The sequence below is a fragment of the Pan troglodytes genome, chromosome 6, assembly GCF_028858775.2.
Source record: "Pan troglodytes isolate AG18354 chromosome 6, NHGRI_mPanTro3-v2.0_pri, whole genome shotgun sequence".
Taxonomy (NCBI): domain Eukaryota; kingdom Metazoa; phylum Chordata; class Mammalia; order Primates; family Hominidae; genus Pan; species Pan troglodytes.
In genome coordinates, this window is record NC_072404.2 from 75,512,649 (window position 1) to 75,525,725 (window position 13,077).

The window sequence follows — 13,077 nt, forward strand, 5'->3', positions numbered from 1 at the left end:
CATTCCAGCTTGGGTGACACAACCAGACTATCTCAAAAGAAACAACAACAAAAAAGTGAAAGCTAAATGTGAATGAATTCTGAATTATCCACATACGTTGTTCCCACCAAAATCCAAATGATGAAAAGTTAGCCACAACAATGTATACTTGTTTATATACTTTTATGCAAACATTTCCAAAGCATTTTTTTTTTCAAGGAGTCTTGCTCTGTCACCTGGGCTGGAGTGCAGCGGTGTGATGTTGGCTCACTGCAACCTCTGCCTCCCGGGTTCAAGCAATTCTCCTGTCTCAGCCATCTGAGTAGCTGGGATTACAGGCACACACCATCAATCACGCCTGGCTAATTTTTGTATTTTCAATAGAGATGGCATTTCACCATGTTGGCCAGGCTGGTCTTGAACTCCTGACCTCATGATCCACCTGCCTTCGCCTCCCAACGTGCTGAAATTACAGGCATGAGCCACTGCGCCCGGCCCCAATGCATTTTTTAAAAAATGAATGCATCTACACCACTGCTTTCAGTCTGACTGGGAATAGCTTAGGGCATAGACTAGATTCTGCGTTTTATTTTTATTTCTCTACTGACTTTCGTATAACACCCTGCTCAAATAGCTTCCTAGTCGGCTGAATGTCCCTTTCTCGCACAAACCGCAGTTTCCAGCTGTTTCTGGTGTTGGTCTTTCTTTTTTCTGAGATAGAATCTTGCTCACTGCATCTCGGCTCACTGCAAACTCCGCCTCCTGAGTTCAAGCCATTCTCCTGCCTCAGCCTCCTGAGTAGTTGGGATTACAGGTGCTCACCACCACACCTGGCTAATTTTTGTATTTTTAGTAGAGACAGGGTTTCACCATGTTGCCCAGGCTGGTCTTGAACTCCTGACCTCAGGTGATCTGCCCCCCCTTGGCCTTCCAAAGTGCTAGGATTACAGGCATGAGCCACTGCGCCTGGCCTGTTTCTGATGTTTTTCTGACCACATCCTGTGCTGAAGACTGGTCAATGTATTACAGAATTTGTTGCCCTGTCCCAGCTATCGTACAACACAAAACAGAATATTCTGGAAAAGAGGCCAGTAGTAGGCATTTCTGCACAGATGAACAAGCTGAAGGAAGCTGAAGGAAATTCGGGGTCAGAGAGTCCAAGCCCCAAGAGTGGGTCCTGCCTGTCCACATGCAGAGAAGGCCACGAGGCTTGGGCGTGAGACCACCAAGCTTGCGTATGGAGACCTGCAATGTGGAACGTTGTCTTTCAGAGTTGGATGCTTGTCATGGAACGCCCTGAGTCTCAGAACGCTGGTGCTTACATCCCCCAGGGAAAGGAGGGGAGCCTGCTGGGAGATGTGGGGAGGAGACGCGCTGGAGAGAAGGGGACCAGCTGAGGCTTGTCAGGGAAGCATTAGGGGCTGATGGTCTGGAGGCACCACAGTTCTTGGCAGGCAGGAGCCTGGAAGTGTGACCACTCCCCCTGCTAGTGGAACAGGACTGTGTGAGCTTCTCATGTGGACTTGGGTGACAACCAGTCCTGGGTGACAACCAATCCTGACCAGCTTGTTTCCCATGGCTGCCAACTCAACAGCAGACATGAGCCCTTCCTCCTCAGCAGAAATCGTGCCCATGAGCCAGCCCAGTTCCGAGTAGCAGACAAGACTGGACCAAGGACTGGCCAGGGCCATGGCTACAGTCCAGTGGCTGGCAAAGAGGTAAGACCTGTCTTTGGGCTTTTGGAGGCCTGTGCTTCAGGAGAGAGGCCAGTAGGAAGGGGCAGTGTGTGGTCTTTCTGCTCAGACGTGAAACCACCCGCTTGGAAAATATCTAGGAGGCCAGGTGTGGTAGCTCACGCCTGTAATCCCAGAACTTTGGGAGGCTGAGTTGGGAAGACACCTTGAGGCTGGTAGTTCAAGAACAGCCTGGGCAACACAGTGAGACCCCTATCTCTGCAAAAAATATAAAAAATCAGCCAGATGTGGTGGTGCGTGCCTGTAGTCCCAGCTACTTGGGAGGCTGAGGTGGGAGGATCATTTGAGCCTAGTAGTTTGAGGTTGCAGTGAGCCGTAACATGCCACTGCAATCCAGCCTGGGCGACAGAGCGAGACCTTCTCTCTCTCTCTCTCTTTTTTTTTTTTGAGATGAAGTCTTGCTGTATCACTCAGGCTGGAGTGCAATGGCATGATCTTGGCTCACTGCAACCTCGACCTCCTGGGTTCAAGCAATTCTCCTGCCTCAGCCTCCCAAGTAACTGGGATTACAGGCATGTGCCACCATGCCCGGCTAATTTTTATATTTTTAGTAGAGACAGGGTTTCACCATGTTGGCCAGGCTGGTCTTGAACTTCTGGCCTCAAGTGATGGGCCCACCTTAGCCTCCCAAAGTGCTAGGATTACAGGTGCGAGCCACTGCACCCGGCCGAGAACTTGTCTCTTAAAAAGAAAAATACTGAAGAGGTTCAGTCCCTCCCTGCACGAGGGTTGGAGAGACCAGAGATGGGGTGTGAATGTCTCCATTTTCCTGCCCCTTGTGCTGCACACTTTGCAGGGAGAGGAGGACTGGGAATTAGGTAGTTCCCATGAGAGCCTGGGTTAGACGGGAGGGAAGAGACTCACCTGTTTGGAAGAGGTTGAGTTCACACTCCAGGTAGTCAAACATCTCCACTGTTAACTGGAAACTGGACCCAAGAGGAAAGAGAGCTTACCCTCCACAGCCTGAGGCCGGTCTGTTACCTGTCCCCTCCCCCACGCTCTACGCTACTCCAGTCTCCAATGCTCATGTGCATGCGCAAACACACACACAACTCCAGCTCCAAGTCTTAGCCTCGTGGGTATTATGGCCATGCAGCCTGGTGAAGTCAACAGTGACAGCGACAGGTCGGGGGCGGTGGCTCACGCCTGTAATCCCAGCACTTTGGGAGGCCGAGGTGGGCGGATCACCTGAGGTCAGGAGTTCAAGACCAGCCTGGCCAACGTGGCGAAACCCCATCTCTACTAAAAATATAAAAATTAGCCGGGTGTGATGGCGCATGCCTGTAATCCCAGCTACTCGGGAGGCTGAGGCAGGAGAATCACTTGAACCTGGGAGGTGGAGGCTGCAGTAAGCCGAGATCAAGTCACTGCACTCCAGCCTGGGTAACAGGGCGAGACTGCCTCTCAAAAAACAAAAACAAAAACAGTGACAGTGACAGAGGGAGAGGATAGGTACCAGTGTTGGAGTCAGAGGGCAGAAAGCGAGACAGACAGGAAAGCTTTGGGGTGTGAAATAGCCAGGCAGGGGTTCTGGATGAGGCACCACCAATAAATAAGTAGCCCCAAGGCCATGTCCCCCAGGGGCTTTGGTCCCCATCCCAGCCACGGCCTCCCCCCATCAGGCCCTCCATGACCCTTATGAGAAGTGTCAGCATTCACAAAAGCTTTCTCCCTCCCTGGGCTCAGGGCAGGAGCCACTTACAAGTTGTTCACGTCACTTTCTCCAGCCTCGTCCAGCTGGCAGTCACTCATCTGCAGGTTGCCTGGGAACCTGGGATTCTGGAAGGGAGGCAGAGGAAAGGAGTCAGGGCAGAAGACATGAAGAGCCCTCTCTCAGCCGGGCGTGGTGGCACACGCCTGTGGTCCCAGCTACTTGGGAGGCCGAGGTGGGAGGATTGCTTGAGCCTGGGAGTTCAAGTTTACAGTTCAAGGCCACTGCACTCCAGCTTGGTTACAGAGTGAGACCCTACCTCAAAACAAACAAAAAAGACAAAAAGAAAAACCGCTGGTATCATCAATCATTGCTCAGTATCTACAGCCAGCATGATCCTGTCATCTGTGTGGTTTGTCCCTGTGGCAAAGGGAAAAGGCCACAGAGATGGGTGACCATTCCATCGTGGGGCATCTACATGTACAAGTGGATACTTTAGGCTCTAGGCCAGGTGCGGTGGCTCACACCTGTAATCCCAGCACTTTGGAGGCCAAGGCGGATGGATCACTTGGGGTCAGGAATTAGAGACGAGGCTGGCCAACATGGCAAAACCCTGTCTCAACTAAAAATGCAAAAATTAGCCGGGTGTGGTGGTGCACGCCTGTAGTCCCAGCTCCTTGGGAGGTTGAGGCAGAATTGCTTGACGCTGGGAGGCGGAGGTTGCAGTGAGCTGAGATCGCACCACTGCACTCCAGCCTGGGCAACAGAGTGAGACTCCGTCTCCCGCCCCCCGCAAAAAAAAGAAAAAAAAATCCCCATTGCAGACTTTGCTCCTGGGTTCCATGGTGCCAAGGCCTCTGAGGCTTGACCTGGCACCTGGGACACAGTTTTCCTTTGCCCCAAGTCATACACGCTGAGATTACAAACTCTGACCTCAATTTCAGCACCTTCACCTCTACTCCATCCCCACTCCAGACTCTGCCATCACCTAAAACATCCCTGCCCAGACCTCCCCACACCAGCATCTCCCTCTCTGGCTGCATCGCCCAGGCCTCTGCCCTTTCAGTCCTCTCCTGCCCTCAAGTCCACCCACTACTCACGCTTCTGTCTCAGAGATGGCCAGTCCCCTCCTGCTCCCTCTCCTCCCCATCTCTCTGCCTGCCTTTGCTTCCTGGCTCAGTCTTGACATCATGACTGGTGGCCTGGCTCCACTTCCCCACACCCTGCCTGCCTTTCTACCACACTGCTTGGAAGACCTGCTGAGAGCCTGGGTCCTTGTCATCGGCTCTGCACCTAGGGCCGGCTGCCGACTGTCCCTGGAGAAAGACTCACAGCTGGTGTCACTATGCATTCACGCTCTCTGTCCTGAACGTCCGTCTTAGTCAGCTCGGGCAGTTATAACAAGATACCATGCACTGGGTGGCTTAACCCATAGAGAGTGCCTTTCAGTTCTCGAGGCCAGGGAGTTCAAAGTCAAGGTGTTGACAGATTCGGTGCCTGGTGAGGCGCTTCATCCTGGTCACATTGCTAACATGGCAGAGGAGGGGGAAGCCAGCTCTCTCTTGTTTCTCTTTTTTTATTTTTTAGAGACATGGCCTCACTGTTGCCCACGCTGGAGTGCAGTGGCATGATCATCACTCACTGCAGCCTCGAATTCCTGGGCTCAAGCGATCCTCCACCTCAGCCTCCTCAGTAGCTGGTACTACAGGCATACACCACCATGCGGGCTAATTTGTGTGTGTGTGTGTGTGTGTGTGTGTGTGTGTGTGTGTGTGTGTGTTTTTAGTAGAGATGGGGTTTCGCCACATTGGCCAGGCTGGTCTTGAACTCCTGACCTCAGGTGATCCGCCCGCCTTGGCCTCCGGAAGTGCTGGGATTACAGGTGTGAGCCACCACGCCCAGCCAGAGAATGAATTTTTCTTTAATGTGTGCGGGATATTTTTGTTGTTGTTTTCGAGATGGAGTCTCACTCTGTTGCCCAGGCTGGAGTGCAATGGCATGATCTCAGCTCACTGCAACCTCAGCCCCTTGGGTTCAAGCGATTCTCCTGCCTCAGCCTCCTGAGTAGCTGGGATTAACAGGCACGCACCACCATGCCCGGCTAATTTTTTTGTATTTTTAGTGGAGATGGGGTTTCACCATGTTGCCCAGGCTGGTCTTGAACTCCTGACCTCAGGTGATCCACCCGCCTCGGCCTCCCAGAGTGCTGGGATTACAAGCGTGAGCCACCGCGCCTGGCCAAAAAAAAATTTTTTTAAGAGACAGGGTCTCACTGTGTTGCCCAGGCTGGTCTCACCTCAAGCCTTGGCCTCCCCAAATGCTGGGATTGCAGGTGTGAGCCACTCTGCCCAGCCTCCTTCCCCACTCTTGTATCGCTAATTGCTAAAAACTGGAAAAGTCCTTTGCTCCTCCACACTTGGACAATACCAGCTTCCCCTTTTTCTCTGCTTTCTAAAACCAGGAAAAACAAGACAGCAGTGAGCTCGAGAGCCTCTGGAAGCAAAGCCAGCTGCATCCTCTTCCACCCCAGGTCTCCAAGCCCACGTGACCATTCCCGTCTGCCCTTCCATGCTATTAAAAGCTAGGGGACTGGCTATTGGCACCAGCTGCTTCTGATGCCGCTGAACTCTGCTGTCTTCCTATACACAAGGCAAAGGGACCCCTTTGGCCTCTATCACCCCCACAGCCCCACTGCCCCAGCTCCCATCCCAGTCCTCTTCCTCCTTAACCTTCTTCCCAGTCTTGCTTTCTCTACACCCTCCTTTCTTTCCTTTTCCACCTAAAATCCTACCCTAGGCCCTTCCTCCTCCTATTTTCCATTTAACACTTTTTTTTTTTTTTTTGAGACAGAGTCTTGCTCTGTCACCCAGGCTGGAGTGCAGTGGCGCCATCTCGGCTCACTGCAACCTCCGCCTCCTGGGTTCAAGCCATTCTCAAGCCTCAGCCTCCTGAGTAGCTGGGATTACAGGTGCGTGTCACCACGCCCAGCTAATTTTTGTGTTTTTAGTAGAGATGGGGGTTTCACTATGTTGGTCAGGCTGGTCTCCAACTCCTGGCCTCAAGTGATCCTCCTGCCTTGGCCTTCCATTGTGTGGAGATTAGAGGTGTGAGCCACCACATCCAGCTCAATTTAACGCTTTCAATCTCTACTCCCAAAACGTCTTTTTTTTTTTTTTTTTTTTGAGATTGAGTCTTGCTCTGTCGCCCAGTCTGGAGTGCAGAGGCAGCATCTCAGCTCGCTGCAACCTCCACCTCCCAGGTTCAAGCGATTCTCCTGCCTCAGCCTCCCGAGTAGCTGGGACTACAGACGTGAGCTAATTTCTTTTTGTATTTTTAGTAGAGACGGAGTTTTGCCATGTTGGCCAGGCTGGTCTTGAACTCCAGACCTCAGACAATCTGCCCGCCTTGGCCTCCCAAAATGCTGGGATGACAGGCGTGAGCCACTGCGCCCAACCCCAAAACATCTTAAATCCAGTTCTCACCTTTCCCCGCCTCCTCATGACACCTTTACCAGAGCCCGGTCCTCCCTCCAATCACACGCTACAAGCCCCCTCCCCTCCACACTCTCAGCCTCTCCCTCCTGCTTCTTCGCCTTGCAATCCAGCCCAAGGGCAGCCCGACTCCCGGCCTCAGCCTCTGACACCCTGGCCTGGCCCAGCCTCAGTTCTGGTTTACGTTGCCTCCTATGTGCCCACCCCTCTGCCTGATCCCCACTGTCTCCCACAGTTGCCAGACCCCTGTACACCCCGCAGCTGCTCGCCTCCCCCACCTCACACTATCCATTGTGTCACCTTCTTCTCTCTTTTTTCTGTGAAACAGGGCCTCTGTTGCCCAGGCGGGAGGGCAGTGATGCGATCATAGCTCACTGCATCCTTGACTTCCCAGGCTCAAGGTATCCTCCCACCTCAGCCTCCCGAGTAGCTGGGACTACAGTTGCACACTACCACGCCCGGCTAATTTTTAAATTTTTTTGTAGAGACAGGATCTTGCTATGGCCCAGGCTGGTCTCAAACTCCTGGTCTTAAGCCATCCTCCAGCCTCGACCTCCCATAATGCTCAGATTACAGGCATGAGCCACTGTGCCCAGCCAGGAATTGTTTTTATTAACAGTAAAATCAATGCTTCTGTAACATTTTCATAAGGTAATATAGTGCCTAGGGTTACTCTTTCTTTTTTTTGTTTTTTTTTTTTGAGACAGAGTCTCATTTTGTCTCCCAGGCTGGAGTGCAGTGGCATGATTTTGGCTCACTGCAACCTCTGCCTCCTGGTCTCAGGTTCAAGCGATTCTCCTGCCTCAGCCTCCCGAGTAGCTGGGACTACAGGCATGCATCACCACCATGGGTAATTTTTGTAATTTTAGTAGAGACGGGGTTTTGCCATGTTGTCCAGGCCAGTCTTGAACCCCTGACCTCGGGTGATCCATCCGCCTGGGCCTTCGAAAGAGCTAGGATTATAGGTGTGAGCCACCGTGCCTGGCCAGGTTTCTTTCTAGCTGCAAAATGGGGAACAAAGGGTGCAGAAGACACGGGCCAAAATCCCAGCCTTCGTCACACCCCGTGGGCCTGGCGGTGGCTTTCCTCTCTCACAGCTTGGGTACATGATGTGCACACTTCCTCAGAAGCCTGGGCTGTCTATTACCTGAAAGAGCTGACAAATGAGCCCAGGGAGGGGTTGAAGGGATGGAGCAGGGGAGGCGGCGGTGGCGGCAGAACTGTCCGCAGAGACTCACTTTGGTGTGGTACTCCATCTTGGTTCTTAGCAGTTTCAGGTAGATGCTGCACAGCTGGCCATACCCCTCGCTCAGGTGGCCCTTTTAGGAAGAGGAGGGGAAACAGAGTCAACAACAAGAACATAACAGTTGAGAGATCTGCAGCCAGGAATTCTCTGGTAAAGAATCTATCTTCTTTTTTTCCTCCCCTTTATTTTATTTATTTAGAGATGGGGTCTAGCTCTGTTGCCCAGGCTGGAGTGCAGTGGCATGATCTCGGCTCACTGCAGCCTCCACCTCCTGGGTTCAAGTGATTCTCCTGCCTCAGCCTCCCGAGTAGCTGGGATTACAGGCACGCACCACCACGCCTGGTCAATTTTTGTATTTTTACTAGAGATATGGTTTCACCATGTTGCCCAGGCTGGTCTCAAACTCCTGGCCTTGAGTGATCCACCTGCTTTGGCCTCCCAAAAGGCTAGGATTACACTACAGGTGTGAGCCACCACGCCCAGCTAATTTTTGTAGTTTTTAGTAGAGATGGGGTTTCACCATATTGGCCAGACTAGTCTCGAACTTCTGATCTCAGGTGATCTGCCCGCCTCTGCCTCCCAAAGTGCTGGGATTACAGGCGTGAGCCACCGCACCCAGCCATCTACCTTTATTCTTAAATGTAAAATAGAATCAATCTATTTTTCTTGCTTAATATGCTGCAATTTTATTCAACTTCTTCAACTTTCTTTCATTATTTTTAGTGACTGACCAGTACTATTGTAATTTATTGAACTGACTCAATAAATTCAAATGAGCTGAAGCCAATTCAAACCAGTTGAAATTTTTGCTATCATAAACCATTTCAATGAACATTCCTTATAGCACAATCTTTTGTACAAACATAAGGACTGCCTTTGATAAATTCTGGACAAAGCTTCCTACTTAAGAATGTTGAGTCTGGCCAGGTGCAGTGGCTCATGCCTGTAATCCCAGCACTTTGGGAGGCCGAGGAGGGAGGATTGCTTGAGCTCAGGAATTTGAGACCAGCCTGGCCAACATGGTGAAACCCCATCTCTACAAAAAATTAAAAAATTAGCTGGGCATGGTGGTGTGCACCTGTGGTCTCAGCTATTCAGGAGGCTGAAGTGGGAGGATCACTTGAGCCCAGGAAGTTGAGGCTGCAGTGAGCTGTGATCATGTCACCATACCTCCAGCCTTGGTGACAGAGCAAGAAACTGTCTCAAAACACCACCACCACCACCAACACACACACAAAAGACTGCCTCCTTGGTATAGGGGAAGTAAAGATAAATAATAAAGTAACAAACGCTTGTACTCCTGCACTGAGGAAGTCCTCCCTAAGGACTATGAAGAATTCTACCGCCTCAAATCACCGCTGTGATTGGGGAAGGAAAATCTGCCCTAAACTCACAAAACCTTAAGCTGAGAATTTAATTTCGAGTGATCTCAATCGAAGCAAATGCCAATTCTCTCTGGAGGAACCTGCCTTCATTACAGACTTCAAAGAATTCTCCACAGATAAAATTCCAAGGAAGATGAGCAGCTTAGGGTAGAAAATAACCGAACATAAAGAAAACTACACAGCATGGGCAAAATGCACCAAAAGGGACGGAGGACAGAAACAAATCTCTAAGGACTTTAGATAATAGAATTACAAAATATATATGAGATGACTTTGGTTCATTTATCTAAAGAAATAAGAGACTGTTTCAAAATACATGCAGGGCATAATAAATTGTAAAGGAGGAGAAGCAGGGCCAGACACAGTGGCTCCTCCTGCCTGTAATCCCAGTGCTTTGGGAGGCTGAGGTGGCAGATCGCTTAAGCCCAGGAGTTCGAGACCACCCTTGGCAACATGGCGAAAACCTGCGTCTACAAAAATTAGCTGGGTTTGGTGGTGCACACCTGTTTTCCCAGCTACTTGGGAGGCTGAGGTGGAAGAATCACCTGAGCTCAGGAGGTTGAGGCTGCAATAAGCCATGATCGCGCCACTGCACTCCAGCCTGGGTGACAGAGTGAGACCCTGTCTCAAACAGCAACAACAACCACCTCCCCCCGCAAAAAACAAGCAGATTTGAAAATAAATAAATAAATAGAACTTCAAGAAATGAAAACTGTACTAATTGGGCCAGGTGTGGTGGCTCATGCCTGTAATCCTAGCAATTTGAGAGGCTGAGGCATTGGATCACCTGAGGTTAGGAGTTCGAAACCAGCCTAGCCAACATGGTGAAACCCCATCTCTACTAAACATACAAAATTAGCTGGGCGTGGTGGCACATGCCTGTAATCCCAGCTACTTGGGAGGCTGAGACAGGAGAATCACTTGAACCTGGGAGGTGGAGGTTGCGTGAGCAGAGATCGTGCCATTGCCCTCCAGCCTGGGCAACAAGAGCAAAACTCTGTCTTAAAGAAAAAAAAAAAAGAAGAAGAAGAAGAAAAGAAAAGAAAACTGTACTAAATGAAATTGAAAACCTTATGGAGAAGCTTAATAACACATTAGACCCAACTGGAGAGGAGGCAAACTGAAGGCTAGAGTTGATAAAAATTATCCAGAATACAGCAAAGACAAATAGGTAGAAAAAACTGAAAGAGTGGTTTAGAGACATGAGGGGTAGGATGAGAAAGTCTGACACAGGTCTAGCCAAAATCTGAGAAGGGGCTGGGTGCGATGGCTGATGCCTGTAATCCCAACACTTTGGGAGGCCGAGGAGGGAAGATCACTTGAGGTCAGGAGTTCGAGACCAGCCTGGCCAACATGGCAAAACCGTGTCTCCACTAAAATATAAAAATTAGCTGGGTGTGGTGGTAGGCACTGTAATTCTAGCTACTCGGGAGGCTGAGGCAGGAGAATCGCTTCAACCTGGGTGGCGGAGGTTGCAGTGAGCTGAGATTATGCCAGTGTACTCTGGCCCAGGCAACAGAACAAGACTCTGTCTCCAAAAAAAAAAAAAAGACATTCTTTTTTTTTGTTTTTTTTTTTGTTTTTTTTTGAGACGAAGTCTCTCTCTGTCACCTAGGCTGGAGTGCAGTGGTGCGATCTCGGCTCACTGTGAACTCCGCCTCCCGGGTTCACGCCGTTCTCCTGCCTCAGCCTCCTGAGTAGCTGGGACTACAGGCACCCACCACCACACCCGGCTAATTTTCTGTATTTTTTTAGTAGAGACGGGGGTTTCACCGTGTTAGCCAGGATGGTCTCGATCTCCTGACCTCGTGATCCACCCGCCTCGGCCTCCCAAAGTGCTGGGATTACAGGCATGAGCCACTGCGCCTGGCCAAAAACGACATCCTTAAACAAGCAAACACAGTGTCAGCCACCAGTAGGCTCTCAATTATGGAAGTTAGAAAGGAAATAATTCAGGCAGAAAGAAAGTGATCTCAGATGAAAGGTCTATGGAGAGCACAGAATAAAACAAGGAAAATAAAACAATAACTTACAGAATTTAAAGATAAACATAACCAAAACCAAAATACATGGTTATGCTAACAGATAAATTGAGGGACTGAATGGAACTAAAATATTCTAAAGTCTTTGTGTTATACAGGAAACAAAGATACGAAAGGTAGACCTAGATAAAACAAGCAAGCATTTTGTAATTATTAGAGAACATGCCAAAAACAAAAAAAGTAGATTTGTTTTTTAACCTCCCAAATAGTAATGAGGAAAAAATAGAATGAGAAAAAAATACCCAGCCAATCCAAAAGAAGGCAAGGAATGAGAGAAATAGAAGTAGAACAGATGGGACAAATAGAAAACATAGAATAAAATGGGAGACATAAATCTAAACATACCATGTAGCATAATAAATGTAAATAGACTAAATGCCCAGTTAAAAGACAAAGACTACCATCCTGGATAAAAAAACAACAACCACAAACCACACAAAATCCAACCAAATGTTATTTATAAGTGTTATTTCTAAAACATAAAAATATAGGAATGCTTAAAGTAAAAAGATGGAGAAATATATACCAGGCAAATTCTAACAAAAAGGAAAAAGACCTAAGCTTTACATGTTACAGGGAACGTTTTCTAGCGCACAGTTGGGAAATCTGGGGACAACTCTCAACTTTGTTCTGGTACCTAATTTTGTGACTTTAGGACAAGTTGCTTCCCTTTCTGGGCCTGTGTTTCCTCACCTATGATAGGTAGATAGGACTACATAGTTGCCAACATTTTATAGGTGCAGACAGATACAGGTAAGACTTTGCAAAAAGGCTAAAGTAGTAGTTCTCAACTGGTAGAGGCAAAAGAACATATCAGAATCAACCAGGGAGATTTTTTTTTTTTTTTTTTGAGACAGAGTCTCACTCTGTCACCCAGGCTGGAGTGCAGTGGCCCAATCTTGGCTCACCACAACCTTCACCTCCTAGGTTCAAGCGATTCTTCTGCCTCAGCCTCCCGAGTAGCTGGGATACAGGCACACGCCACCACACCCGGCTAATTTTTGTATTTTTAATAGAGCCCGGGTTTCACCATGTTGGCCAGGTTGGTCTCAAACTCCTGGCCTCAGGTGATCTGCCTGCCTCGGCCTCCCAAAGTGCTAGGATTACAGGCGTGAGCCACTGCGCCTGGCCAAGAGAGATTCTTCAAAATGCAGATTACCCCTCTCCATATACACACCCACGGACATCAGAATCTGGGGTGATTGTGGTGTGTGTACAGAAATGCTCTTTTCCATTGACTGTGATATTGCCACCTACCTCCCCCCTCATCCTAAAGCACTGATAATCTCTAAACAGGAAAGAAAAAGCTCTGGCATTAAGAATTGGGTATGCTAATTCTAATTCTCAATGCACTATGACTCCAACGGGACCAGTGGAAGGAGAAGAGAAGTAGGAACTGTGGGCTGGGCACAGTGGCTCATGTGTGTGATCCCAGCACTTTGGGAGGCTGAGGTGGGAGGATCACTTGAGGCCAGGAGTTCAAGACCAGCCTGGGCAGCATAGCAAGACCCCGTCTCTACCAAAAAAAA

General features: G+C 49.4%; 1 protein-coding gene across 5 annotated transcripts in view; it reads right to left on the minus strand.

Moving 5' to 3' along the window:
* LOC134810435 (huntingtin-interacting protein 1-like) overlaps positions 1-13,077 on the minus strand; it is a 136,225-nt gene that overhangs the window by 45,388 nt on the left and 77,760 nt on the right. For 4 of the 5 annotated variants that reach the window (XM_063814306.1, XM_063814304.1, XM_063814305.1 and 1 more), the window contains exons 5-7: positions 8,114-8,194; positions 3,436-3,512; positions 2,598-2,659 (exon numbers count right to left, since the gene is read on the minus strand). In XM_063814306.1, coding sequence (XP_063670376.1) covers positions 2,598-2,659; positions 3,436-3,512; positions 8,114-8,194 — 220 coding nt within the window. The remainder of the gene's footprint in view (positions 1-2,597; positions 2,660-3,435; positions 3,513-8,113; positions 8,195-13,077) is intronic. The other variant, XM_063814307.1, reaches the window with a different exon arrangement.